This window comes from Aspergillus mulundensis (genome assembly GCF_003369625.1).
Source record: "Aspergillus mulundensis strain DSM 5745 chromosome Unknown scaffold_3, whole genome shotgun sequence".
Lineage (NCBI taxonomy): Eukaryota > Fungi > Ascomycota > Eurotiomycetes > Eurotiales > Aspergillaceae > Aspergillus > Aspergillus mulundensis.
Window position 1 is genome coordinate 815,141 of NW_020797891.1, and position 27,299 is coordinate 842,439.

The following is a 27,299-nucleotide window of genomic DNA, read 5'->3' on the forward strand; positions in this document are numbered from 1 at the left end:
CATCGCTTGCAGATCATTGAAACAAAGTGACAAGGTCACGGATACGAAATTTTGTGGCGTGTGCGGGCGAATCCGGGGTTATCAATAGTCATGGATGATTCAATCAAAACAAACTTTGGCTAGGCTTTTAGAAGCTGGGGCTGATGAAGAACAGGCATGAGCGACAGGGGTTATACCTGGGCAGCTTTGGCCAGTTAGTGACGGCGGGCGAGGTAGGTCGAGTGGGACTAGGGCATGCGAAGCCACATCTCAAAAGCCAGTAATGAGTCTAATAGGAAGGCTTACTCCGTACTCGGCTAGAATCTCCAAGTAATTCATGGCAGGGTCAACTAATACACCATGGATTTTCTGCGTAACCCACCCTTTCAAGAACCCCAAAAACACGAGGAAGTTCGACACAAAGCTGCAGGGAGTGGGAAGAGAGTCTGCTGCACCACACTGCATTAGGCACCACCACCTACTGTAGTGGCCAGGGTGCCATGGCAATGGCATGAGCCCCCGGCTATCAACCTGGCACCGGTGTAACATATGTAGAAAGCCGGTTCCGTGAACTGGGATAGTGCTACATGTACGCTTAGAGGGCGTGGCGAGGGCCGCAGTCAAGGATAGTAGCTAGGGTAGAGAGTACGGTGTGCATCGATTCATGGCAGGTGCAGGTGCAGGGAGCTGGGTTCGGTCGTTCATGGTTGATTCTTTGTGATATAGTTAGATGTAGACTGCTACTGTGGAAGCCACTGCGCTATGATGTTACGGGAGGTTGCTTGTTTGTTGAAGGAAGCACTATGCATGTCCATTTCGTCGTCTTTTAGATTGTTATGGGAGATCCTAGGCGTGGCTTGTTTCAACCGTGCTGTCAAGCGCTTCATATGGTCATGGGCGGAGCCGACGCTCCGGGACTAGGTGACACAATGTAGGGGAGAAGAGGCGTGGAAATCTTGTCAGACTCAATAGGCGTCTATTATGCTACAAGTCTCGACTGGATCAACATGTGCGAATAATTTATAGACTGGTCAGGTAGTCTTCAATCTCCTCTTTCGTCAGCTTCCTGAATCGGGGACCACGGGCTCCTTCGACGCCTTCGTAGCCGAGCAGGTGGTCGGCGGGAGGGCCAACAATGCCTATCGCGACAATTAGCTTCAGTTGCGACATGTGAGAGTGTCTTTCTAAAAACTTACCAATTTCTATCGTGTCACCATTCATCTCGCCCTCGATTGTCTCCTTCAAGGTCAACAGAGCGATGTGGATGGCGTCTTCAAGCTCGAGGCCCTCGGTGTAACGCTTCTCAAGGAACGTCTTCGCACTCGTGGCGTGCTTTCCGATGGCCGTCGCCTTCCAAGGGTAGTAGCTGCCGCTGGGGTCGACCTGGTATAAACTGGGGCCTCCCTTCAGGGTGCCTCCTGTCTTTCCGGTGGCCTTCTTAGGCTCCTCCTCCTCCCCCTTCTCAGCCTGAGCTGTCTCGGGCTCAATGCCTTCGTCCCAACCCGCAATCAGCAAGCTAACACCATATGGTCGGACACCACCGGACTGGGTCGCCTCTTGGACGACACGGGCAACATCCTGCACTAATATCCGGGTCGGTGGGTATTCGTTGTAAATGCGCTTGTAGCCGGTGTGGGAGACCTTGCGGGCCTTGTCGACGAGCACTCGGTAGTCAGGACTCATGCCGGCATAGACCATGCCGATGTCGGGTGTAATGAGGGAGATCTTGGAGAGAGAGGGAGGGTCGATCAAGGGCGAGGAGGACTTCTTTTCGGTGGCCAAAACGATTCCATTCGTAGCTACAATGAGCGTTTAGTAGTTGTATAGCGTAGTCAAGGATCGGTTGACCGTACCTTTGATTCCAAGGGCAGTTACACCTTGGTTGACCGCGTTCAATGCATATTCTAATCGATTAGTATGGCCGTTCGAATTGATGAGAGCAAGTTGGGATAATACCGATCTGAACGAGCTTCCCGCTGGAGGATTGTTAGCAGCTGTGGTGGTTCGTCATTGGAGCTCCGCTTACCTTGGGGAGAAGGTGGTCAGGGAGAAAGAGTATCTGTCGGCCATCGCAACTTTTGTGTACCTCAACAAGCTCCAAAGTAACAGAACGAATGGAGAGGTGAAGAGGAGATTGAGCAGAGATGGCGGAGATGGAATGGAGGATAGCACTGGCGGGTTGACGTGTGAGCCTGGAGCCTTCAGCTCAGGTCAGTGTACCAGGCCTCAAGCGGAAGGCGGTGGCAGTACCTCGGAGCTCCTCCATCTCCACTCGCCCACTCAAACCTCGTCTCGTCTCTTCTCGTCTCTTGCTTTTTTCTCTGTTTTTTCCCACACTTCCTTGAACTTGATTGTCGTTGGTGCTCATCACGTCTACTTCTCCTTGCCGTCCATGTGACCGCCTGATCTGATGAACCTACTATGAAGCCACCTTGACTTGACAGTACCATGGAAGGGTTACATACACCAACGTGGCATTTCCCTACGGACTTGCCAACAGATTCCGCAAGATCCGAGGGAGATCAGAACCCTGAAGATACCCAGCACGCTGGTGACTCAGGTGCTACCTCTGAATCTCCTAAGAGACATTATCCGGATCGCCTTTGTCGCATTTGCCTGGAGTCCGTGCCTCCAACCTATGTTCCCCCTTCGGAACATGTGCCTGGCTTCCTCCAGCGCGGGCCTCAAGTCGTGTATCTCTCTGAAGATCCAGAGCTCGGACGTCTTCTCAAACCGTGCAAATGTAAAGGCTCATCCCGTTATGTCCATGAGGGTTGCCTTCAGACCTGGCGACTCTCCAGTCATGATAATGCACGCTTCTACAATTGCCCGACCTGTGGCTTTCGATACCGGCTAGAGCGCCTCACCTGGTCGCGTTGGATTAATAGCACACTCAGCCAGGTGGCTCTGACTACCCTCGTCTTAATGTTGACTATTTTCTTGCTTGGTTTCATTGCTGACCCTATCATTAACTTTTACATCGACCCCGTGGAGACGGTATATTATGGCGATTTCTGGGAAGGCAGTAGCTTAGCCGGCACCAAAAAGCCCACCTGGGTCGAGCACTTTCTAAAGGGAATGACGTCGCTAGGACTGTTAGGTTTCATTCAGGCACTTTGGGGGCTTGCTCCGTGGTACTCAGTACGATCGTCCGCCATTGCGCGTGGTCGCGGCAACACCGGAAGAGATCGAATGTCTTCTATACGTTGGCTTGTTGTCGTAATCGGTATCGCCAGTTTTTTCTGGGTATGACTCCCCATTTAAACCGTTTCTCGACGTCCGCTGACCGCTGGTAGGCTGTGTACAAAGGCGTCAGGGCCTGGAGCCGCTTGGCGTTGGACAAGGCCAGTGGGCGTGTGATAGACGTTCCGTCGCCTGATGATGAGGAAGAAATAGACGCTGCAAAGGAAACCCGGCCGAATCCCGAGTAGTTGGTTGCTGGTCTGGGTTCCAGTTTAGCGCAATTATGTATGCCGACAACGCACAACTTTAAGTTGTCACGCTCCTCTCAATGACGTGCCAATTAGTCAACGTGCGAATAACGACACTGTCCCTCTTAACCTCAGAGGAGTCTGGGAGGTAGATACTATTGGGAACGTTCTGTTCCCTACTGTCCCTCTGCCTCGTCAAACCAGGTATCCTTTGTGGGAGGGTCGAACTGCAAAACTCGATCCATTCCGGCGCTCTCGCCATTACGGCGCTCTTGCTACGAGCGTTTTCGATTGAGGTGCGGTACATCATTTGTTATTTAGTGAAATGGACTAGAAATGAATATCTCAGTTCAGACAGACCTTCAGACTCATTAGCGTTCTCTCAGTGCTTCCAGTGCTTACAAGTTGCAGTCAGATGTTCCTCCTTCAACGTCTCCATACTACTATCCTCAGCGAATATTCTAGAGCAAAGTCCTGAGGCAGAAGTGGCTGGGAATGAGTGTCTGCAAAGCCACGGTGAAGGATATCTTTGATATTACAAGTGGGCTCGACGCAATCTGGTTCTCGCAGTTATTCACATGTGCATATCTCTGATCTACCTACTTGTCGACTTCAGTCTCAGGCCCTATCAACTTGCAAGCCCCTCGACTCTTTCCGGTCTTGCGAACTTGCCCTTTTCTCTTTTGGCTGCAGGTGGAAGGTTGATACAAGTCATCTTGAGGCTCAGCACTTTTTATCATTGACTCACTCGAGGTATTCACTGAGACGGCCTGTCTAGACCCTCAATGCGCTCTTCACGAACAGGCCCATGGCCCTTGCCAGGTGGAGTATCAAAAGGCTGGACAGATTGTTTCACACAACTTCACGCTCATTGGCGGAAATCAAAGCTATCTCCTCTTAAATCCGTTTCTGCCTGGTGTTCCAGGTTCTCCTGCAGGTCAAATGGCGCTAAGAAATGGAAGATGCGTGAATTATACTGAGCAACACAAAGGCAAGAGAGACAAATCTTCATGAGAAATCTCTTCTCCATGTCAATGATATGATCTTCTGCACTTTTCAGAACTTTCCCTCTTTGCACTTCGCACTTCAAACACTCTTTCTGTCCTTGACGCCGTTCATCTAACCCTATCTCCATACTTTCTTTCCTGCTTCAAAGCAAAACTCTCAATCGCTACAAACTTCTTTCGTTCTTCATTGAAGCTGTTCCTCTACGTCCCATCGGTCATGTCTCCGCCGTATTCCAGACGCGCATCTGGGGGATGTGCAGCGGCAATTCCTACTCTGTCCCCTATACCTGATGAGCCCGAAGACGATAGCTCGATGGAGCAAGAGATCCAGCAAACTCATCTTCATTCTTTCCCAGTTCAGCACTATGGACAACAGCATGGGAACACTCAGAACGAGGTGGTCACTACTACTTCGTCCGAGAGCTCTATGACCAGCGAGGGGGACACCATCCTTCCTCTGCACCCCCGTTCTCGTGCTTCCACGATCTCTACGGAGCCCTTTCCCGACTTAGATGAGTCGAGCACTGAGCTTCCTGATCTTGCCTATAGGGCTCAGGAGGAAGCTTATAAGCATGCGTTGGGAAAAGTGGCTGAAGAGATTCTACGCATGAACGAAATCAACGATCACGTTACTGCAATCCATGGGCCAGCTTTCTATCTCGAGGAAGAAGAGACTGCTCGCAGCCGATTTTCCATGTTCACCCTTGAAGGTGTCGACCCATGTCCCGAGGTGTCTCATCACGATCACTTCTGCGTTGAGCATGAAGCACACAAGCGCGCTATCCGTGAGCGGATTGATCATTTCCTCAAGGAGCGAAAAGATGTTCCTAGGAGCTTCAGCAGGAAGTTTATTGCTGTCACTGATATGATCATGCACATGGAGTATATTCTATTCCGCGGCAAGGGCTTCCCCAAAGATCCTCTTCGCTATACCACCGAAAAGGAGATGAAAACGGTCTTCCATCACACCACGAAGATAATTGAGTATCTGTCGGTTGTTGGCGGGCTCATATTTCGTGAGAGGAACAATGCAGAACATGCTCGAGTCGTGATCTCCCAAATCGCCGCGAAACCTGGACTTACCCTCCTGGATCGGTTCAAGGGAATGGCCGAGGTCGTCATTCAGTAGGTTTTCTGCTCCTTTCAAATACGGCACCTGAGCTAACTCTAGTACCGACCTGATAGGTACCTCAAGCATGCCCGGCCCAGTGAGCAGACATTCTTCGAGCTGTTCAACGAGTTTTTCGAGATTTGGCTGTACGATGACTTCCACGTCATGTATAACAACTTCCTTGTCGAACACATCCCGAACATTCCTCCGACCCTTCAGCGGTCCTCATATCTCCTCAATGCGGTATACAACATGATTGCACAGATGGTTCGTGACTATGAGGTCCTCGGAAAAATCAATCGCGATATTGGTGACCGTTTCATCCGCCCTGTCGTCGACCAGATGGCGCGTACAGATGATCCCTACGGCCAGCCCATCAACGAGCCAGCCTACCTTCCCTGTGAGCCCAAGCACGAGCGTTATCAGAGCGAAATCCACAAAGAACTGGCTTCTATCATTGGTGACGCTCAAGCCGAGACTACGCCTGAGCGCCACGATTCCCAGAGCCGCAACCCTATTGTGTTGACGGCTTACCCTGCAGGCAACGAATCACAAGATCACGCTCATGGCGTTAGCGATGGGCCTTCTCATCAACGCAGCTCCGCTGACAGGACGTTGCATCGCCCCCAGGTCCCCAGGTCACAGCCTCGTCGTCGAACGACCCATGAGCGTCTTGGACCATCCGATGTTCCTCTGGTTTACCGTTCCTCGCCATTCATTGTGAGTCCAACCAGCGAGCCAGCTACCCTGGCGCGTCCTATCCCAATACCGAGCAGTTACCGTCGTGACCTGCAATCGTCGCACACTGTAGCTCAAGAATCCCATGTATTCTCTTCCCAGTCTTCTTACACGATGGCTGCACAAAGCTCCAGCTTCGGGAGTCATCGCACTGATCACAGTGGTGACAATCTCAATGACTCGGACACCGAATACGCCCCAACTGAGGTCATGTCCAGCTTTGAGTTCAACCGTTGTTGGGACGAAATCCGTCGGGCGAACGGCGAGGCATCTCAACCTGCTCTTTCAGAGCGCGCCCAGCATGTTCCTGAACATGATGATGTCCAGCCACCTCCCGTGCCCCGCCATGCATTCCTAGACCAGCGTCTCCAGGAACACAGTCCCACCTGTCAAAATGAGACCACTCACGCTGTAAGCGTCCAGCTCCCTCACACCGAGCATCCCCAGGAGCCGGAGCAGCATCAGCATGATGATGATATGGACAGTGAAATCTTGGATCTCAACGCCGCCGAAGATGCGGTTGCAAACGACCTTGATGATAACGGTAGCGACTGGCTTCCGCACGACCACGAGGACGCATACCCTCAAGCCCCAATGAACACCTTCACAGCCCGCCTCGAAGCCATAGCGCACATGCGCCGCCAAAACTCCATCGACAATGGCGAATATGAGGACCCTGCCAACAATGTGCCTTCCTTCGCCGAACCTCGTCCCCAACCCTCCCTCTCCACGATCCCGCGCTCAGTCATCCAATTTCAGTATCCTATCCTTGACCATAGTCAGGCACAGGAACAGCCCGCGGTCTCGGCACCGCAGCGGCGAGTTGTTGAGCGCGATGACAACAATTCGCCCATCTTGCCGCCGATGCCTGAGTACCCGCGCTTCACTTTTGAAGCGGGTGAGGATGAGAATACTGGCCGTCCCCTTCGCGTTGTTGCCGTTCGTCCTCAGCTTCGCCGTGTCGCTATGCCGATTCCCATGCCGCGTCCTGTTACCCGTCGAGGCAATTCGTCAGACCGTGACCACGAACGTGAAGCCTCGCCCTCTGCTTTTATTTATCGCGGGCACCATCAGGACTCTCACTTCTGATGTGTGAATGAGGTCAATTCTAAGCTCAGAGTGAGAGCTGAGTCAAGGCAAAGCGAACGCTATATCTTATCCCGAAAAGAAAACAAAAACACAAAAAAAAATCAAAAAACAAAAACTCATCGAAAAAAGTGTCCTACTCAACAAAAGACAAAAACATGTGAAAACAAAAATCTCTCTCGGAGAACCCATCCCCCCGAGCACGCATGATCGCTATTATTATCATCCGCTTCGGCCAATGGCCCAATTGGACGGGACCATGGTCGATGCCTTGGAATGAAGGAAGATGGAACTGATGGCTTGACTTTTGGGAGGCCATCATGTACTGGGCCGCAGTGCAGGGCCGGTCATGTAGGGCTAACAAGTCTGAAGGTACTTGGTCCACTGTTCCTGGATAGAACCTCGCTGGATACTTTGGCCCTTGGACCCTTTAGGTTACCTTACGCATAATCCATACTCCGCTATTGTTTGGTCATCTCACTTCTCTCTGATTTTTGACAAGCTCATCTCGTCTCAGAAGTAAGGTCAAAGTAAACACCAAATCAAGCCAAATCAAGCCTCCGAATCCTTATAAGCCCCCAACCTAAACAACCTCTTCGCATTCTCCCTCCCAATCTTAGCCTTATCCACAAGGTTCAACTCCGCGCTATCAAACCACTCGCACGCATCACTAAACGTCTCGAACGGATAATCAATAGAGAACAGAATCCGATCGGCCGAAACCTCCCCCATACAGAACTTCAACGTATTCGTCGAGAAATGCCCACTCGTCGTAATCCACAGGTTATCCGCAAAGTACTCCCGAATCGTCCTCTTACACGTCTCCCTCAGACCCAGCTGCTTCTTGCGGTCCTCAAACCAGTGGTTTATCCGCCACATGTCGAAGGGGATGTGCTCGCCCAGATGGCCCAGGATGATCTGGAGGGAGGGGTGGCGGTCAAAGACGCCGTTGGTGACCATGCCCAGGACGTGTAGGGAAACGCCCTGCGCGAAGCTCAGCGGCGGCCCAACGAGCCACTTGCGGTCTGCCCAGAGCTTGTTGTAGATTGTGCCGGTGGGGTTGCGCGGGTGCAGGTAGAGGGGCACGTTGAGCTCCGTGCAGGTCTGCCAGAAGATGTCCCAGGAGGCGTTGTCGTAGAAGATCATGTCGTCGCCGTCGGGCCCGGCGCGCTGGGTGTCGTTTACCAGGGCGCCGAGGAAGCCGTGTTTCTCGACGCAGCGGCGGAGTTCGGTGGCTGCTTCTTGCGGGTTGTGCATTGATAGGGTTCTGCGTGTGTTAGCTTGGCTCATCTATCCAGGCGTAGAAGAAGTATTTTGGGGGAGAAGGTACGCACGCAAATGCTCCGAATCGATCAGGCCGCTCCTTGATCTGCTCCGCGATGTAATCGTTGATCTCGACGGCTAGCGCCTGTGCCTCGGCCGGGTCCCAGATATCCTGGACACCGGGGGCAGTGTAAGAGAGGATCTGGTAGCCGACGCCATGCTTGTCTGCGTGCTCGATGCGGATCTTGGTGATGTCCGTGATCTCCTTGACATGTGTTTCGGGGTCTGTGGAGAAGAGCGACGCCCACCAGCGGGTCTTTTCTTCGAAGCGAGGGAGCGCAAAGGCTTCTTCCAGGGCGATTTTGCCGAGCATCTTGGGTTTTGTTCAAATTAAAGCAATGGCAGCTGAGGGGATTGTGCTCAGGAGATTAGGAGAGTGTCGTGGAGATTGGATGGTTACACTGTGGACGGAGGTTTATATATCTGGTGAACGTGCCGGGTTCCGATCGGATTGTACAGAGCTAGGAAGGGAAGAGTTGGATGACTTCATTTCGGAAGGTGAGCTACCCCGTATGAATCTACCCTATTCTCCAATAGCTGCCAGTGCCAGCTGCTGAGCCAGCTGTCGTCTCCGATGTCCGGAACAGCATCCGAATGCTGGCGGTCGATCCGCCTGCCAGTCCATAACCGCCTGCGATTCCCCGCATGGAGAGCGATAAGAGCGGGTCTGGGCCCTCTGGGGAAGTCTTGGTATCAATGATTCAATATTGACCAGCACTCTCCTGCTAGTCAGCTGTGCGCAAGCATTTATCCGATTATCGAATAAGCAGAAAAAGCAACTAAACCGAGTCCGACCTGTCGTCTACCTAGCGTAGGCTACGGTGACAGTGGACTGTAGCGCAGCCGCATACTCTGGCCTCTGCGACGTCTGCGTCCATCCTCCCGACCTGTCGCACCCAAACACGAATCGAATCAACTATTCTTAGCGACTCTCCTGTCTTTGTCCTCCGCTTCTTGCTCGAGGGACAAGCTGTTTTCGTTCGAGTCCGAGTCCACCGCCACGGGCCTGAGCCCGACCGTGCCAGTTCCGGCCTGAAGACAGCCTCTCGCCATCGATGGCAGTCTTATTGGACAGAATGCGAATCTCACTGCTTCCCAGCTGCACCTGTTCTTCCGTCTTCCAATCACGACAGCTTGACGATCACTGACCAAGCGCTGTCACCAGCAATTATGTTGCGAGCGAATGATCGCCCGGTTCTTAACGAGCCGGGTCATCTCGTGCCCTTCAGCCCGTTCGGGGCACTGGCTGCTTTCAGGGCACTCACTTAATCCTGCGTCCGCCAGCACCGTCTCATCTCACAATGTCTTCTCTCCGAATCTGGAGATCTCTGACCGTTTTCATCTCTATCTTACTTGTCCAGCGCCCTACGAGCTTGATTTAGATACACGTGGTGGTGGCACCCTTTGTTAGTTATCTACGCATGCGAAGACAAGTGAAAGGATTGCCCTGTGTGTGAAACCCGGTGGGACGTGCCCATCTGCTCTCCCGCGTGGCTAAGGTTTATTCTTTGTCCGTGCCTGTCTGTGCCAGCGCCAGAATCCTAGGGTAGCAGGCCTCGAGCCTGTTTATTCTCGCCTTTGATGAGCCCAGCCTGGCGTCATCCGATCTCCGAGATTGGCGCTGATCATCCGCCCATGTCACTGTGTCATTCGATGGGCGAGGTCTTGTCGCTCTGATATAGACGGTCCAGCCTTGCGCCATCCACTCTCCACCGAACATTATCGCAACTACGTCGCGCGCGCATATGGAAGGCAAAGATTTTACAAGAAGCCCTCTGGGCGACCTCGTTCAGCCTCGAGCGGAGAATGTGGAGTATGCGCCGGAGCGAAAAGACAGCTTCGTGCCTCGGCGCGCAATCGCAACGGCTGCAGAGCGTGCTCGTCGGAACCTAAATGCGAAACTGGCGAATCCGCTTGCTGGATACTCGCATGAAGAGCTGCGCAGACAGGGAATCAACTTTGCCATCACAAACCACATTGGCGAAGAGGGCGATATTCGGGCATTTGGAATTGGGGCGATGCTGGCTCAGGCGCCAGAGAAGTTCGAAAACGTCCCTGGGTTGACCGCGCAAGAACTCGAGGTTTTGCGACATGAGTTTGAACACCGCTGGTCACAACCTTGGACAATGTATCTAGTTATCATCTTGTGCTCATTATCAGCTGCTGTCCAGGGAATGGGTAAGTAGGCTGGTCAAACTACACCGAGTGTCAGTACGGAGACTAATTTGTCAGACGAAACCGTGGTAAACGGCGCGCAGATCTTCTACAAGCATCAGTTTGGAATTGCAGACGAGACCATCTCAAGACATAATTGGATATCGGGATTGGTCAATGCCGCTCCGTACCTATGTTGTGCTGTTGTCGGGTGTTGGCTGACGGTTCCCTTCAACTCTTGGTTTGGCCGACGGGGAACTATCTTCATCACTTGCATCTTCTCGGCGACGACATGTCTTTGGCAAGGATGTTGCAATACCTGGTGGTCGTTGTTCATCGCCCGCTTTGCGCTTGGTTTTGGAATCGGTCCGAAGTCCGCAACAGTACCGGTCTATGCAGCGGAGACAGGTGAGCTCAAGACTTGAAGCGTTCAATGCGGTCGAACAAGTTCTTACAGTGAGACAGCTCCTCCAGCCATAAGAGGCGCCTTGGTAATGCAGTGGCAAATGTAAGTCCTTCAAGATAAGATACTAGAGTATCACCTAACAGACTCCAGGTGGACGGCTTTTGGAATCATGTTCGGTAGGCTTTTGGCGACGTCAAGCGAGATAGGGCTAACGTGAGCAGGATATGCCGCCGACTTAGCGTTCTTCCAGGTCCCTGATTCCTCCGGCATCGTTGGCCTAAATTGGCGTCTGATGCTGGCCTCCGCTCTTCTCCCCGCAGTCATCGTCTGCTGCTTTGTCTTTACGTGCCCCGAGTCACCGCGCTGGTATATGTCCCGCAATCTGTACGACCGCGCATACCGGTCAATGTGCAGTCTGCGCTTCAACAAAGTCCAGGCGGCCCGCGATATGTACTACATGTACACACTGCTTGAAGCCGAGAACTCCATGAAGCTGGGCCAGAACAAGCTGCTAGAACTGATCAATGTCCCGCGTAACCGGCGGGCCATGGTCGCATCCGAGATTGTCATGTTCATGCAGCAGGTACGCCGCATCCCAACTCCTCTAGCATCCCATATGCAGCTAACATTATTACGTATCCAGTTCTGCGGCGTCAACGTAATAGCCTACTACAGCTCCGAAATCTTCCTCCAAACGGCCAGCGAACACAGCAAACTCACCGTCTCCAACCAACGCAAAGCCCTAACCGCCTCGCTGGGCTGGGGCCTGATAAACTGGCTGTTCGCAATTCCAGCCGTCTACACCATCGACACCTTCGGCCGGCGCAACCTCCTCCTAAGCACCTTCCCGCTAATGGCGCTCTCCATGTTCTTCACGGGCTTCAGCTTCTGGATCCCCGAGGAAACGGGCAATAACGCGCGCCTCGGCTGCACTGCGCTAGGAACATACCTATTCGGCGTGTTCTATTCCGTCGGCGAGGGTCCAGTCCCCTTTACATATTCCGCAGAGGCATATCCGCTGTACGTCCGGTCGTACGGGATGGCGCTGGCGACTGCAACAACATGGCTGTTCAACTTTGTGCTCGCGATCACGTGGCCGTCACTGCGGATCGCGTTCAAGGACCAAGGCGCGTTTAGTTGGTACGCCGGGTGGTGCATTGTGGGGTGGTTGCTGATACTCATGTTCATGCCTGAGACGAAGGGGAAGACGCTCGAGGAGCTGGACCAGGTGTTTTCCGTGAGCACGAGGTTCCATGCTCGGTACGGGCTGCGTCAGATCCCGTTCTTCTTCAAGAGGTTTGTTCTGAGGAGAAATGTGCAGCCGGAGATTCTGTATGAGCGGGATTACTCGTTTGAGAATCTGGCTGGGGTTGGCTTGGTCTGATCTGACTCTGACCTCAACATGACACCATTATTAAAGAAACGGTTAACGTCTGACGAGTTACGAATGTATACGATATATCATGAGAACGTTTGGCTTTCCGAGAGTTATATACCCGGTGTATTTGTATGGATAACACGATGTTCATTTCAGCTAGCCCGTCTACCTATTTCGAGTCCTTTCTTGATCACGAGCGACAACTTGGGATATGTATCTGTATCTGTAAAGGCCAGTCAGTATATGACGGACACCAAAACAACATGCACAGCAAAGCGATTGAAAAAGCCATGTCAGACAGCAGTTGGTACGATTATTGATCCGCATACTCCGAAGAATGCTCAGAACAGGTCTGTGTGAAATCTTGCTTCATCATTTGGCTGGGAAGGGAAAGAAGAGGAAAAAGACATGTCGTTCGCGTTCGTACCTTTGAGATGCTAGTCGAGAGAGAGACGTATACTAATGGAGCATCATAGCCTAGGACCTTCTCGCATAAAAGAGTCCCAAGTCCCAAGTCGAAGTTTCGAGGACGAGGATGAAGGATCAACGGATGAAGTTCACTTGGGCAAAAAGTCAACAGCTGAAATCTCCGATCAGCCGGCGGAGACTAGCCAAAGGGAGTTAGCACTCGCTTACCTCGCCAATCGGAGGATGTTCTCTCGCCGGAATCCCCACCTGTCTCTTTTATCTGCGGTGTTTGGCGTGTTTGCAGCAGATACTAAATTCTAGATTCTAATTTTTTTGGCGCAGGGTTTGACAGGGCTCCGTGTCAGGCAACATTTTATATTCCGTTCGAGATTGATTGGGGTTTGAAGTCTGTTCTCTGAGACTGAGATTGCTTCATTGTGTCGGTATCTGCTTGATTGAGTGCCATTGAGAGTCGAGGTAAGAAACTATCTACCTGCTATACTTGTTGATTCCCCTCATGTCATCCCCGCGTTGTCTGAATGGGACTGGGGAAAGATTGGACATTGATAGGAGGCTGCTAGACATGGCTCGATAGGTGCTGACAACCCTCTTCAACACAGACATATAATCTCACAAACCACCTTCTACAAACCGCAGAAATGGACGCCCCCGAGCAATCGCAACAACAACAAAGTGAATACTTCCTTTTTTCCGCTTATGAGCGCTGCTCTCAGGGCTTCCCCCCGGACGAGATGCAGCCCTTTACCTATGTTTCTCTCGCTAACATATAGCGACTCTAGCCCCCCAAAAGCCACAATTCCAAAATGGCGTCCGAACGAACGGCCGCGCGTTCAACTCGCCCAACTGGCGCATGAAGCGTGAAGAGAGCCCCTCCGGTGCTGGCTCCCGAACTCCCAGCCAGGACCAGACCGAATCACCCAGGCGAACCCCCGGATTCGGACGCCAGAGAGAAGTGCCCGCTGCTATCTCCGAGGGACGCAGACTATATGTTGGAAACATGCCCTACACGGCAAAGATGGAGGATGTTTCGGCATTGTTCACGAAGGGTGGGTTTGAAGTGTACGTTACCCCATAGTCTCTGGAGCAAACTCGAGGATAGAGAGGGATGTGCTAATGATGGTCCCGAGTACAGCTCCCGCATCGACATCTCCGTCGACCCCTTCTCCGGCCGCAACCCCTCCTACTGCTTCGTGGACCTGAACACAAAGGAGCTCGCCGAGCGCGCGATGGCCGAACTCGACGGAAGCGATTTGCTCGGACGGCCCGTGAAGATCAAGCCTGGTGTCGTGAAGAGCGCAAGTGAGCGCCAGCAGCAGCAGCAACAACGGACTGGACTGGGTATGGGAATGGGCGGCCTCGGTGCAAGCGACGGATCAAGCTCCGGGTCACCGCGCGCAAACAGAACGGGCTCATCGCCATTCAACGCGGACCGATGGAGGAGGGACGAGAACTCCAGCTCGACCACCACGACGCCCACGAAACCAAGCGCGTTGAACTTTGGCACGAACTCCAACAGCACCAACAGCAACTCAGACCCCAGCAAACGTCTCTATGTCGGCAATCTGCCCCGACTCACAGACCAGGACGCCCTCGCTATCAACATCAAGGGATTCTTCAAGGACTTCACTGTGTAAGCCTGCCTACTTTACCTTTCCCGTTCTCAATCCAATCCATTCCAATCGAAGCATTGCTAACAGTATGCAGCACAAACGTCTCCAAGCTCTTCACCCCACACCCAGCCAAGCGCTTCGAGCCCGGCGACCACTACTACCTCTTCGTGGACTTCGAGACGGTCGAGGAGACGCAGAACGCCATGGCTGCGCTAAACGGCGCCGAGGGCCCCTGGGGCAACCCTATCCGCGTGCAGCGGGCTCGCGGCGAGACATGGAAGAGCGGCGAGAACGGGTCCGAGGAGAGGAGACCCGGGGCTCGGTGGGGACCTTCCACCCGGAGGCAGGATGCTCCTGCCCCTGCCCCTGCTGCGGCGGGCGAGACGGCTGTTGAGGCATAATTGCGCCTATCAAGGGATGGGCGTGGTCTGAATTGCCGCTATTGGGCAAGAATAAAAGTTGTGTTGTTCAGGGATTGTTGGCGTTGAAGGCAAGGGCTCAACGAAAATAATGAAATGGGATATGGCATTGCATTTCATGGCATACGTACATATACAGCATTGAATCTTTGGCATGCATAGCTTGATACTGATACCTTGGGTAGATACCTAGCATTGTCTGGATGGGAATAATTTTTACAAAATACATACGCACATAATTGAGTGATAAGTTACCGGGGTTCGAGTCTCCATTCAAGTTCGAGTCTATCTATCTACATAATTTTCCGATGTGCTAAAAAATGACTATTTCCATGCCCAACTTATCAATCAACTCCCCCAGATGAGAGGAACATGCAACACAACAAAAACATTGAACGCCTTCTCTTGTGACCCGACAAAAATGATCATCTAATGATAATGCCGACCTGAAATAATAGCAAAGAGTGAAGAGAAGTATGACTTCCAACAAGGTCCAGTGCAGGCTTTTAGAGAGGAGAAATAGCGGAAAACGAAGATAGTGGGCCGTGGCCTGACGTATTTATAAGGGCAGTCTCCGACAGACGGGTGTTATGCCTTCACCTCACTGGGAAAGTCCTGGTGCTTTGCAGATGTCCCCTTGGCTCGCCAGGTCGATACAGCGGGAATGTCGGCCTTGTAGCGTTGTTCTTCGGTTCCATATGCGCGAGGTGTTAGTTTGATCAGTGTATGCAGAGGAACCTCCATCCATGGGCTTTGCTCTTGGGCGACGTTCAGGAAGTATGAGTAGATGCAACGCAAGACAGCTTGATGAGTGACGATGATGACGTTTTCACTGCGCTCCAACTCCATGATAATAGGCTCAAGACGAATCACGACGTCCCGGTAAGACTCTCCGCCGCGATAGCGGTAGTTGTATTTATCTTCATCCCGAGCTGCGAAGTCCTCCGGGTATTTCTCGGCAATCTCCTCATACGTGAGGCCATCGCAAACTCCAGAGTCAAGTTCGTCTAGAGCCTTCCATTCTAGCTTTTCGTAGCCTGTTTCCGCAGCAAGGTGACGAGCGGTCTGGATCGTACGCTTGAGGGTCGACGTCCAAATCACGATCTTTGTATTCGGCGGTACGCCTGATTTCTTTAGTAGGCCGGGTAGAGCTCGAGCATAAGCTTCTCCCCGGTCAGAGATACTCGCATCGCCTCCGATCTTCCCTGTCAGGTTATACTTTGATTCTCCATGCTAAATAAGGTTAGACTAGCCTATCATTTCAACATAACTTGGATTACATACCCGAGAGAGCCAAATTGATCGTGGCTTGATGTGAAGGTTCTGGATATAGTACACCAGCCGACTTGATAGGTAATCTTTGATTTGATTTATGACCACGGTAGAGCCAACATTAATCAGCTTTACATAGGTATAGTGGTTCTCATCGTCACCAATACCCTCGTAAACCTTCTCGTAGTTTCGAATTCGGTTTCGGAAGTCCAATGCAGCGACTTCGGGGTCCTGCCCCTTGTAGTCGGGAGACGTGGTCTTCACTTCCAGGATGTTGTTCATAATTAGATCCTCGTCGTCGCATATTGACTCGACGAAGAGGGGTTCAATATTCGCTGCGCGACATGACTCATAAATCCATTGGCGTCGCTTCCTTGTTGAATTCGTGGCATCGAGAATGGCGACAACGCCTTTGCCGGCGTTGAACCAATTGATCATATCTTCCATGGCCGCTTCGGCCGCAGCCCGCCTCATCTTCTCTCCTTCTGAGTTGTGAGGATCAAAGAAGTTAGCGTTTGGCTGTGGCGTTGCATTTCTGCGGTAGGTTCCCACGTTGAATACACGAGCTGGGATGCCAACCCAGCCGAGATACCGCATGGCTGAGGCCGTCAGTGTCAGATATGCCTAATTCCAGGTAGACTCGACATACCTTTCCCGGCGATAAGGCTCTTGCCTCTAGCCGGTAGACCAACCATGACGACACATATCTTCGAGTCATCTGACTATGACTAGTTAGCCTTTGAACGTAAATAGGACGAGAGCATAATAAGAACGAAACAACAAGACGGACAAAACAAAGTACGTACGCTGGCAAAGAAAGTCTTGGACGACATGATGTTCCCAGTTCAGACCCCGGCCAGACCACCCGACCGGACAGATGCGTAATTGCGTATCGGAGACGGAGATGCGGAGAGGAGATTATTGGGGGGTTTCTCAAGGCCCTTGGTGCTCGATTTCCTTGCCTAGTTCTTACAGAATTTCTCCCACAGGATTCCGGTGTTTTCAGCTTCACCAACAGACGACCAGGGAAAATATCACACGATCAATAGCAGCAGATCAGGGTGGATGTCAATGCGGACTTGGATTGCGGTGAGGTCATTGAGTAAGTAACGCGGGGCAGCCCGAGTCGAAGAAAGGGGCAAGGCTTCAACCCCTCAGCCGTACACGAGGTTATATAGCAAATATATTCAGGAGCTAATATTTGAGCCGCGGCGCCGGTCATTCAGTTTTCACTTGAACTGAGCCGAGATTCGTCAACTGTTGTTCAGCATTGGATCGACCGCTTGAGATGCCCGCATGACTGCCCGGGGCACATCGGGTGAAGCCGGTACTAAATGGACAGACTTGGCGCGGTCCGGAAGGAGTCGACTCATCGAGACCCGCCCTGTCACTATAGAAATGATGAGTCACGAGACCCTCACTTCATTATTACCTGTCGATGCTCCTTTATTGCCTCAAACAACCACTGAACAATCCACCCTGCAATCACAGCTTGGTCTAGCACAAAATGGCGCTGAGCACTGGTCTGGACTCAGAAAGCCATCGTGTCGTCTGAGACCTGCTTTTCTAGTGTGGCTCTGCTGTGAGGGTCATTGAGGGTCGGGAATCAACGTTTACACTCAAGTAGCTAGCCGACGTCGAAAACCTAAGGTTACGTTGAGCCAGGACTGATTCAACCCAGTATCATGGGCAGGAATCGGATTGAACGTGCAAGGTGGAAAGCTGCAGCCAACAGTCATTAGTTGACAAGCTAAGAGACCAGACTTAATAAGCGTTCATGCCCGCCACTCAAGCATACATCTACACTTCAACCTGTTTAAATGACGACCGTCTTCAAGAACGCCCGAATATTCTCGCCGACTTCGGCTCCAGGGAGCGATGGTTTCGTCTCTTGCATGGTGATCAAGGGGAGCCGAATCGTCCAGGTTGGGTCGACAGAGGATGTCAACATAACTCGCGATGCCACGATCATCGACCTCCAGGGCCGAATCGTGATGCCCGGCTTTATCGACGCTCACGTCCATATCCTTCAGTACGGACTTTCCCTGTGCAAAGTCGACTTGATCAACTGCACCTCTCTGGAACAAATCAGAGGTGCTGTTAAGTCTTATGCCGACTCACATCCTTCTGCCCCTCGCATTCTATGCCGCGGCTGGATCCAGTCAACAGTTAATGGAGAACCGCTGGCGAGCATGATAGATGATCTCGATCCACGTCCTATCTATATCGAGGCAGCGGATCTTCACTCTACCTGGTGCAACTCCGCGGCGCTTGATGAGATGCACGCACATGCTACCCCAGACCCTCCAGGCGGCGCTATCAATCGTGATGAAACCGGACGAGCCACCGGCCTACTCGGTGAAGGCGCTGTAATGAACTTCCTCTGGCCATTCCTCGACCGAGTCACGCCGAAAGAGGACAAACTAGAAGCCCTACGCGCCGCTATCGAATCCTACTCCGCCGCCGGATACACAGGCGCAGTAGACATGGCCATGACTGAGGATCATTGGGATATCCTTAATCTCTACCGTGCTCATAACCAAATACCTTTCCACATTGCTGCCCACTGGCTTGTTCCCTTCTCAGATGATCAACAAGTCAACTTCAGCTACGTCGACCGCGCCATAGAACTTCACCATCAATTCAAGGATCCTAACTTTTGCATCGCAGGGATCAAGCTTATGTGTGATGGTGTTGTTGACGGCTGCACCGCGGCCCTTAGCCAGCCATATGAAGGCCATTTATCTCCGGTGCAACCCATCTGGCCAGAGGACCTCATGTCTGCTGTCGTCCAGCGCGCAGACGATGCAGGACTCCAAGTCGCTATCCACGCCATAGGCGACGAAGCCGTCCACCAATCCATCAAAATCCTCTCATCCCTCGCAAGAAACCGGTCCCCCAACGATCAAAGTGAAACCGAACAAGATCGAAGACACCGAATCGAACACCTGGAACTAAGCTCTCCCGCCGACGCTGCCCGTCTCGGCCATCTCGGCATAATAGCATCCGTCCAACCAGTCCACTCCGATCCAGCACACTTCACCGCTTGGCCTTCTTTGATCGGATCCCATCGCTGCAAACGTGCTTTCGCTTACAAGGACTTTCTTGACGGCGGCGCTGTCATCGCACTCGGAACGGACGCGCCCACAGCGCCGCACTATCCTTTCCAGAATCTCTACCACGCAACAACCAGACGTTCGGTTGTCAATCGCGACAGCCGAGATGTACTGAACCCGGAATTCGGATTGACGCTGCTGCAGGCTATCGCAGGAGTGACAGAGGGGGCGGCGTATTCGCGGTTTGCTGAGAAGTGGACTGGGAGCTTAACGGCGGGGATGAGCGCGGACTTCGTAGTTGTCGATATGCTCTGGGAGGAAGAACGCTTGCTTGAAGCGAGAGTCTGTCAGACTTGGTATCAGGGTGAAAGGGTCTTCAATGGTGATGGTAATGCCAAGTAGTGTAGGCCCGGTACTGTGTAATGGCAGGAGGGCATTCGTATGCGGGGGTACTTCCATCCACAGGCGCTGCTCCGTAATAGCAATGAGACAGCATTCTAGCACATCAGAAAAGCGAATCTCTCCTATATCTTCAGTAGCTAGTAAATGTTGAAATTGGTCATGGTCCACGCCGCTGTCACATGAGGCGGTATATGCCCGGTGATGATCTCTTGCTTGGCGGCCGCATCGAAGCTCCAACACCGAAACGCCGCAGCATGACGAGCTGCCCCGGACGCTGCGCTCTCTAAACCCCGGCGTCTATGCCCCGGACATGACTCGATTTTGCCTCGCTGAAGGTCAAGGGGTGCGACGACCACGACCAGCACAGCTCGCCGCCGAGCCATGCTCTCCGCATTCACAGCTCGGCCGCTCGTCGAGCTCAAACCGCGAGACAAGTCGCGGATCGAATCCGTCCTCGCATACGGCGACCGCGTCCTTGTCGGATTGAACAACGGAAGCTTACGAATATACCGAGTTAACGAAGTCGATGTCGACGCCGAACACGATGCCACGGAGAACAACGGTAACGGATACGGTCATGACGCAGGGCCAGGGAACGGCGGGAGTCGGCCGCCCACGCAGAATGGGAACGGGGATAATACAATGACGAAAGCGAAACAGACGGATCTACTGCGGGAAATGGAGAAGTTCTCCAGGTACAAGATTGAGCAGCTGGCGTTGATCAAGGAGGCGAAGCTGCTGGTCTCCTTGTCGGGCGGATACGTATCCATTCACGATTTGCAGAACTACCAGCTTCAGGAGCAGCTTACACGGACGAAAGGCGCTGTCGCGTTTGCTGTGACATCGAATATTGTCAATGACCCCGAAACCGGTGTTCCCTCGATCGTGTCGCGGCTCGCGGTGGCGGTTAAGAGGAAGATACTGCTGTGGTCGTGGAGGGATATGGAGCTCGACAATGATACCGCGGAGTTGACGCTAGTCAGTGGTATCAAGACGCTTACGTGGGTCTCCGGGACAAGGCTGGTGGCTGGATTAAGCTCAAATTTTGTGCTGGTGGACATTGAGACGAAGACCGTTACAGACTTAGTCGGGCCGGGGAGCATTGGAGGCCTAGGGGGACAGGAAACAGGTCGACTTGCGGGTGTTGGAGTCGCCAGTATGAGTTATATAGGGATCGGTGGTGCTGCGCCGAAACCGCTGGCTACGCGACTAAGCGAGGGACAGGTGTTGCTGGCTAAGGATATCAATACGCAGTTTACGGATATCGATGGCAACTCGCTTGGTCGACGACAGATCCCGTGGAGTAGCGCGCCGGCCGACATTGGGTATTCGTATCCTTTCTTACTTGCGCTGCATGATTCTTCCAAAGGGATCTTGGAGGTTCGGAACCCCGAGACGCTGTCGCTGCTTCAATCCATTTCGTTACCATCGGCGAGCACTATGCACATAGGCCAACCTACGATAAGTCTTGCGCATGCCGGTAAAGGTTTCCTGGTCGCAAGCGACCGCATTATATGGAGGATGGAAGCGCTTGGTTACGACAGCCAGATTGACTCGCTTGTTGAGAAAGGATATCTCGATGAAGCTATAAGTCTTGCGGGTATGCTTGAAGACGCACTGCTTAAGGACAAGGCAGGCCGAATAAGGGAGATCAAACTCGAAAAGGCACAGGGACTATTCAGCCTGCGGAGGTACCTTGAGTCGCTGGAGCTGTTTACAGAAGTATCGGCGCCGCCAGAGATTGTTATACGACTCTACCCTAGGGTCATTGCGGGCGACCTCACCTCTGTCAACGAAGAAGACGAGCTGGAAAGGACTGCGACAGAAAACCAACCTAAATTTCCTGACGGTCAAGCTCCCGCCGAAGAAGATACCTCTGAGGAAACCACTCCCGTAAAGGCTCTGGATCACACTCCGTCCATGATGTCCTTTCTTCGGAGTCGAGATGAAGGAAGTGGCAGCGATTCAGGCAGTATCCGTGGGAAGCCGGAGGAAGCCCGCTTAGAGAAAGCTCTTACTGGAAAGGATCTTAACCTTGCAGTTCGCGAGTTGCAGGCATACCTGGCCGATGTTCGGAGGCGATTCCAGCGGTTCCTGAATCCTGATGGTTCACTCAAGCTTGACCCGCAAACAGATGGAGCAAACGATGAGTACACAGATTCTGTGATGAAGTTACTCGACATAACGCAGGACGAAGAGGACTACGATTTTGGGGAGAAACTTCGCGAGAAAGCAAGACTCGTCGATACGTCGCTGTTCAGAGTATACATGTACGCCACACCATCCCTAGCAGGCTCACTCTTCCGCATCGCCAATTTCTGCGATCCGGAGGTGGTAATGGAAAAGCTCGAGGAGACAGGCCGCCACAACGACCTCATCGACTTTCTATACGGAAAGAAGATGCACTGCCAGGCTCTTGAGCTTCTCAGAAAGTTCGGCCAGTCTGAATCGGAAGAGGAAACGGCGCCACAGCTCCACGGACCCAAGAGGATGGTCGCTTATCTGCAGCATTTGTCTCCGGAGCATATCGACCTGATTCTTGAATTCTCTGAGTGGCCTGTTAAGGAAGACCCCGACCTTGGCATGGAGATCTTCCTTGCGGATACGGAAAATGCGGAAACGCTGCCCAGACACAGAGTGCTTGATTTCCTGCAAGGGATTGATGTCAAGCTAGCTGTTCGGTATCTTGAGCATGTCATTGGAGAATTGAATGACTTGACTCCGGACCTGCATCAAAGGCTTGCTGTTCTGTATCTGGATCGGCTGCAGAAACACCAGGGCAACGAGGATGAGTTTTCGAGCGAGGAAGACTATCAAGAGTGGCGGGAAAAGTTCATCACGATGTTGAGGTCGAGCGATCAGTATTCGCCGTCTAAGATTCTGGGTCGTTTAGATCGTGATGGTAAGTCTCCCCGAAGCATCAGGAGTGCATGCTTACTGGTTATAGATCCAGAGTTTTACGAAGCTCGCGCAATACTTTTTAGCAAGATGGGCCAACACAGACAAGCACTGGAGATTTACGTCTTCAAATTAGAAGACTATGTCAAAGCAGAAGAGTACGATATATACTCGAGATTGCGGACAACATGCTAACATCGACAGATACTGCAACCACCTTCACAGGACAGAAGATACACCAACGCCGAGCAGACCGGCTACAGAGTATTCCGCACTTGCTCCCTCGGACGATGAACCCTCCATCTATCACACATTGCTTTCCTTGTATTTGACCCCGCCTCACGGGTACAAGCCACAATATGCCCCAGCCCTTGAACTCCTAGCCAAGCATGGATCCCGGTTGCCCGCCAACTCTGCGTTAGAGTTAATTCCTGAATCTCTCCCGGTCCGTGAGCTCGAGTTCTACTTCAAAGGCCGCATGCGTGCAGCCACTACAATCTTGAATGAGAGCCACATCACGGCCAACCTGCTGAAGGTCCAAACCATTAAAACACGCGCGCAGCTGCTAGTTGGCGAAGGTACGGACGGGAGATCGTCGAGATCAAGGCATGTCACTGTCACCGAAGAACGGGTGTGCAGCGTCTGTCACAAGCGAATTGGTGGTAGTGTGATAAACGTGTTCCCCGAGTGAGTTCCGCCTGCCCTTTCCATTTCCTGGTCTCTGCTAACGTGTTCGCAGTAATACTGTTGTACATCTAGGCTGTGCCAGCCGCATGTCGTCTTCTTCATGATTGTATCGTTTTCGGTAAATAGATTCGAGCTTGTTGATATGTGGGTTGATTCTTGATTCATTTGAGAGCGTGTTGCATTTTCGTTGTTTTCCAATACAGATAGGCCTTGGAGTGCAATGGCGGATCTTTCGTTCTTGATACCCAGGATAGTGAGATTATCCAAGGACTCAATATATTTCTTTCGAGCAGCTTTTCGGCATACGCCCTTCACAGGCTAGTAACCCGCACCTCATGCATCGTCCTCGACCACCTCCTCTCCGTAGTTCTCTTCTTCTTTGGCTTCCTTTTCTGATAGTCCACGCCCTTGCGCTTCTGCAGCCTTCTTGTCCTCCTCCATACGCTCGGTCAAGAACACATTGATGTCATTTTGGAGCGCGGGAACGAGTTTTCGGAGCTCGGAAAGGTATGCGACCTTGACCTTCACATTTTCGTCGGAGGGGCTCGGTGCGGGCGAGTTGATAGGGTGTTCGAACATGCGGTTCAGCTGGGGGGAGCTGTATGCGGCGCTGAGGCGAGTGTTTTGTGGCCCTGTGATAGGAGCCATGCTGAGTATCTTGTGATTTGTTGGCTTTGACGCTGTTCGTGAGAAGCGAGAAGAGGAGGGAGGGAGAAATTGATGGCGGGGCGGACTAGCAACGGGAGGCAGTCCAGTGTTGCGGAGCAGAGACCGATCGACAGGATTAATGATCGCCTGGCTGGTCTGTCTTTCAACTCAGGCTGCTCCGTCAATTTCTCTTGAATAGCGTCAATCTCAGTCAATTCAGCACAATCAGCATGGCGATGTCTGCGGCGTAGACCTCCTTGCTGCCCCGATTACATACACAGCCTCACTCATCCGGTCCGACCTCCACCTCCACCCGCTGGAAATGCTGCGCTCCCCCGTCACCGTCTCCCCAGAGCGCTCCGCCTCTCGACCACACCTCCCTACTCCTCATTCCTCCTTCGACTTCGATGACGACCCAGACCGTCCAGGCTCCTCTGGAAGTGATGCCTCGTCGGTGATCTCAAATGCGACCGCCTTCCAAACCACCACCTATCACCGCGACCGCGACCCGGATCCCTCCTACTCCCCTCGTACCGTCCTCCGCACACCACCCGCCCAAGCCTCAGCCACAACCTCCGCGCAGGGCCCAGGCCGTCTCCCCACCTCCTTCATGCCGCATCATGATCCCACGAGCAGAAAGCCGTCCGGACGTGCTCACCCGTCGGACCTGTACAAGCGCTCGCGACATCACTCGCAGGGGTTCTTTGAGCCCTCGCTACCGACCGCCTCGTCGTCTGACGCGACGCTTTCGGCGTCCAGAATAGCGGCCCAGGCTGCTATGCAGAGCCAAGGCCAACACTCGTCTTCTACGGTTCTACATCCTCCGCCGAAACGGACCGTGCATGGACACGGGCACGGGCATGGCCATGGTTCGGACGACGGGTCGGGATCCGTGTCGCCGCCTCCGCCGATTCCGGCTTCGCAGCCTCAAAGACCTGGGTCTGCGGGCTCGCCGTATCGTGATCAGAATGGAGGGAATGGTGTAGGACCGGCTGCGGCAACGACGGCTGCGAACTATGTGTTTCCGCGTATACCGCCGCCGGGGATGGAGGCGCATACCACAGAACGAGAGCATAAGAAGGGCGAAAAGGAAAAGTCAAAGATGAAACTCTTTTCGAAGCCGAAGCATATTGGTATCAGTCGCGACAAGGAATTCAAGGACAAGGGACTACCGTCGCCGAACAAGCTTCCTAGTTTGACGCGGATTGTCAGTGCGTCTGCGACGAATCTGGGAGATACGTATCCGTCGAATAACTCGTCTATGTACAGTTTATCGAATGCGTCAGCGAGTACTGTGGTGCCGGCTGATAAGCCTTTGGTGCCGGAAAAAGAGAAGGAAAAGGAAAAGGACAAGGCGCATCGACATCATCATTTCTTGTCAAGGCAAAAACTGAAGCTGAAGGATTTGAAGGATGACCATTTCAATCTGCCCCTCTCTTCTGCTGCAAGCAACTCCAGACCATCAGATCCTAGCGCCCCCCAGTCTTTATACTCTTTTACTCCGGCTTCTCCCAGTGCCACCACTACGTCATTCAGCAAGTCTGTGGGAGGGTTGGACTTACTACATGGTGGGCGAGCGCTGCGCGACAAGAAAAAAGAAGAAAAGGCGCTCGCCGAGGAACAGCCGGAATGGTTAATAAACTCGACAATGGCTGGGGCAGCTTCTGCAGGGTTCGCTGGGCCGTCGTCGCTGGGAAGCACAGGAGGCATCCTTGCTGAGGCCGCTATGCGGGAAACACTACAAGGTTTTGGTCTTCACAATATGAGCCCTGAAGATGCATGGGACTTTCTGAAAGCGAAGCTCTTGGTGATCTTTGACGGCGAAGACGTGCGCATCGCTATCGAGGACTTGAACAAGCTCGTTCTCATCCACATACAGCGCTGCGTGCAGAGGCGTACGCCGACAGCCATTGTAGACGACCTACGCGGTCTCCTAGAGGCAGGGTTCGCCACATTGAATCATACCCTGAACGGCGTACCGGATGATAAGCTAGTTCCTCATCTCGTGCAGATCTGGATGCTAGTATTCGGCACAATCCTCCCATTCATTCAAGCTGTCTTCCTCCCTCTCGATCTCGAATTCAAAGGCTGCGGTTCGATCATGAACGTTCGAGAAGCAAAGGATTTCTGGGAGGTCGCTCTAGACGGCGAATACCCCGGCTGCGAGCTCGAAGTGCGCAACCTCGTCCTCATTGCCTTCCGTGACATGGTCATCATCAACCGTTATGACAGCCTCAAAGCCACCTTTTCCCGCCTAAGTCTGGATAGCATCAAACTAGGCAATTCCGCTCTCAGCGTCACCACGAAAAGCAGCAACAACAGCACTAGCGCCATCAACAGCGGCCGTCCTACCACCGCCGCATCCCTAGACGGCGGCTTCGGTAGTTACAGCTCCCAATCGTCCAACCTCCTCAACACAGCTGGCTCTTACTCTTCCGAATCACCAGGCTACAACCGCAGCCGCGCCACCTCAAATACCTCCTCGAACCCTGACCAACTTATCTTCCAGTCTTTCTCCTCACCTCCGCAGAAACCCACCATCATTCACCGCGCAAACAATGCCTCAGACACATCGCACGTCATCACCGAGACTGTGGGCCGCATGCTCCAGTGCGTCAGTGTACTAGCAAGCGTGCAGACCAACGATACCCCACAGGAGCGAATCGAGACGCTCAGCAAAGATCTCAAGCATAATTGGCTTGGGCGCGGCCGCACAGGGAGAGATAGGCGTGGGTTTGTGGGGACCAAGATCCGCCCGCCGATTGTTGCGCGAGCGAGTGATGACTCTACAAATGGTTCTACGACGGAGGAGTTGAGTCTTAGGAGCTTACAGCGGGAATTGAGTGTTCTGTGATGCATCCATATTGATATCTTGTCTCTCTTGTTAGGTCCACAGTACTTCGTTGTTTGTCTGGTACAAAGCGGGGGTCTCATGTTTTATGTCTCTCAATCCGGTTCTTATCATTCCTTGCTCGCTTTTATTTTTATCTTTTTTGCTTGGTGCAGTGGGGTTTTGGAATTTGGGGTGTGTTTGTTGCTGGTGTTTGTAGGTAGGCAGGGTTACGTTACTGTACTGGAGAGCGATTTTCGATCAGAACGCTTTCAATCGGCAATAATGTTTCTGCTAAATAACCATGACCAACTTCTGAGGACTGCTCAATTGGCAATCCAAGATCAGTTAACCTGCGTACAGGCGTGCCCGAGGCGAATTGCCTTCCTATTTCCGACCATGACCCAATAAGTAACTTTTCCCCTCTCCAGAGCA

At 52.7% G+C, this 27,299-nt stretch overlaps 11 protein-coding genes across 11 annotated transcripts; 7 read left to right on the top strand and 4 right to left on the bottom strand.

Moving 5' to 3' along the window:
* Positions 1–999: 999 nt before the first annotated feature.
* pre8 (proteasome core particle subunit alpha 2) lies at positions 1,000–2,049 on the bottom strand (the record flags this gene model as incomplete). Its single annotated transcript, XM_026746043.1, has 5 exons — positions 1,000–1,118; positions 1,176–1,778; positions 1,833–1,883; positions 1,936–1,955; positions 2,006–2,049. 5 exons carry the CDS (start codon positions 2,047–2,049, stop codon positions 1,000–1,002), a joined length of 837 nt encoding a protein of 278 aa, XP_026605039.1.
* A 378-nt stretch (positions 2,050–2,427) lies between these two features.
* On the top strand, positions 2,428–3,410 carry DSM5745_04028 (E3 ubiquitin-protein ligase MARCH; the record flags this gene model as incomplete). Its single annotated transcript, XM_026746044.1, has 2 exons — positions 2,428–3,225; positions 3,276–3,410. 2 exons carry the CDS (start codon positions 2,428–2,430, stop codon positions 3,408–3,410), a joined length of 933 nt encoding a protein of 310 aa, XP_026605040.1.
* Positions 3,411–4,634: 1,224 nt separating this feature from the next.
* Positions 4,635–7,355, top strand: DSM5745_04029 (uncharacterized protein; the record flags this gene model as incomplete). Its single annotated transcript, XM_026746045.1, has 2 exons — positions 4,635–5,542; positions 5,603–7,355. The coding sequence occupies 2 exons, from the start codon at positions 4,635–4,637 to the stop codon at positions 7,353–7,355; spliced, it is 2,661 nt and encodes an 886-aa protein (XP_026605041.1).
* Positions 7,356–7,904: 549 nt separating this feature from the next.
* DSM5745_04030 (amidohydrolase family protein) lies at positions 7,905–8,988 on the bottom strand (the record flags this gene model as incomplete). The annotated part of the gene is made up of 2 exons (XM_026746046.1): positions 7,905–8,619; positions 8,687–8,988. 2 exons carry the CDS (start codon positions 8,986–8,988, stop codon positions 7,905–7,907), a joined length of 1,017 nt encoding a protein of 338 aa, XP_026605042.1.
* Positions 8,989–10,420: 1,432 nt separating this feature from the next.
* Positions 10,421–12,619, top strand: DSM5745_04031 (uncharacterized protein; the record flags this gene model as incomplete). Its single annotated transcript, XM_026746047.1, has 6 exons — positions 10,421–10,853; positions 10,908–11,237; positions 11,295–11,337; positions 11,386–11,411; positions 11,457–11,818; positions 11,879–12,619. The coding sequence occupies 6 exons, from the start codon at positions 10,421–10,423 to the stop codon at positions 12,617–12,619; spliced, it is 1,935 nt and encodes a 644-aa protein (XP_026605043.1).
* A 1,061-nt stretch (positions 12,620–13,680) lies between these two features.
* On the top strand, positions 13,681–15,053 carry DSM5745_04032 (uncharacterized protein; the record flags this gene model as incomplete). The annotated part of the gene is made up of 4 exons (XM_026746048.1): positions 13,681–13,714; positions 13,822–14,101; positions 14,175–14,672; positions 14,747–15,053. The coding sequence occupies 4 exons, from the start codon at positions 13,681–13,683 to the stop codon at positions 15,051–15,053; spliced, it is 1,119 nt and encodes a 372-aa protein (XP_026605044.1).
* Positions 15,054–15,659: 606 nt separating this feature from the next.
* Positions 15,660–17,176, bottom strand: DSM5745_04033 (bifunctional nucleoside/nucleotide kinase/histidine phosphatase family protein; the record flags this gene model as incomplete). Its single annotated transcript, XM_026746049.1, has 4 exons — positions 15,660–16,304; positions 16,356–16,942; positions 16,993–17,065; positions 17,150–17,176. The coding sequence occupies 4 exons, from the start codon at positions 17,174–17,176 to the stop codon at positions 15,660–15,662; spliced, it is 1,332 nt and encodes a 443-aa protein (XP_026605045.1).
* A 987-nt stretch (positions 17,177–18,163) lies between these two features.
* Positions 18,164–19,801, top strand: DSM5745_04034 (amidohydrolase; the record flags this gene model as incomplete). The annotated part of the gene is made up of 1 exon (XM_026746050.1): positions 18,164–19,801. The coding sequence occupies one exon, from the start codon at positions 18,164–18,166 to the stop codon at positions 19,799–19,801; it is 1,638 nt and encodes a 545-aa protein (XP_026605046.1).
* A 381-nt stretch (positions 19,802–20,182) lies between these two features.
* On the top strand, positions 20,183–23,490 carry DSM5745_04035 (putative vacuolar morphogenesis protein AvaB; the record flags this gene model as incomplete). Its single annotated transcript, XM_026746051.1, has 4 exons — positions 20,183–22,703; positions 22,749–22,857; positions 22,904–23,386; positions 23,439–23,490. The coding sequence occupies 4 exons, from the start codon at positions 20,183–20,185 to the stop codon at positions 23,488–23,490; spliced, it is 3,165 nt and encodes a 1,054-aa protein (XP_026605047.1).
* A 229-nt stretch (positions 23,491–23,719) lies between these two features.
* DSM5745_04036 (uncharacterized protein) lies at positions 23,720–24,034 on the bottom strand (the record flags this gene model as incomplete). The annotated part of the gene is made up of 1 exon (XM_026746052.1): positions 23,720–24,034. The coding sequence occupies one exon, from the start codon at positions 24,032–24,034 to the stop codon at positions 23,720–23,722; it is 315 nt and encodes a 104-aa protein (XP_026605048.1).
* A 322-nt stretch (positions 24,035–24,356) lies between these two features.
* On the top strand, positions 24,357–26,888 carry DSM5745_04037 (uncharacterized protein; the record flags this gene model as incomplete). Its single annotated transcript, XM_026746053.1, has 1 exon — positions 24,357–26,888. The coding sequence occupies one exon, from the start codon at positions 24,357–24,359 to the stop codon at positions 26,886–26,888; it is 2,532 nt and encodes an 843-aa protein (XP_026605049.1).
* Between the last annotated feature and the right edge of the window lie 411 nt (positions 26,889–27,299).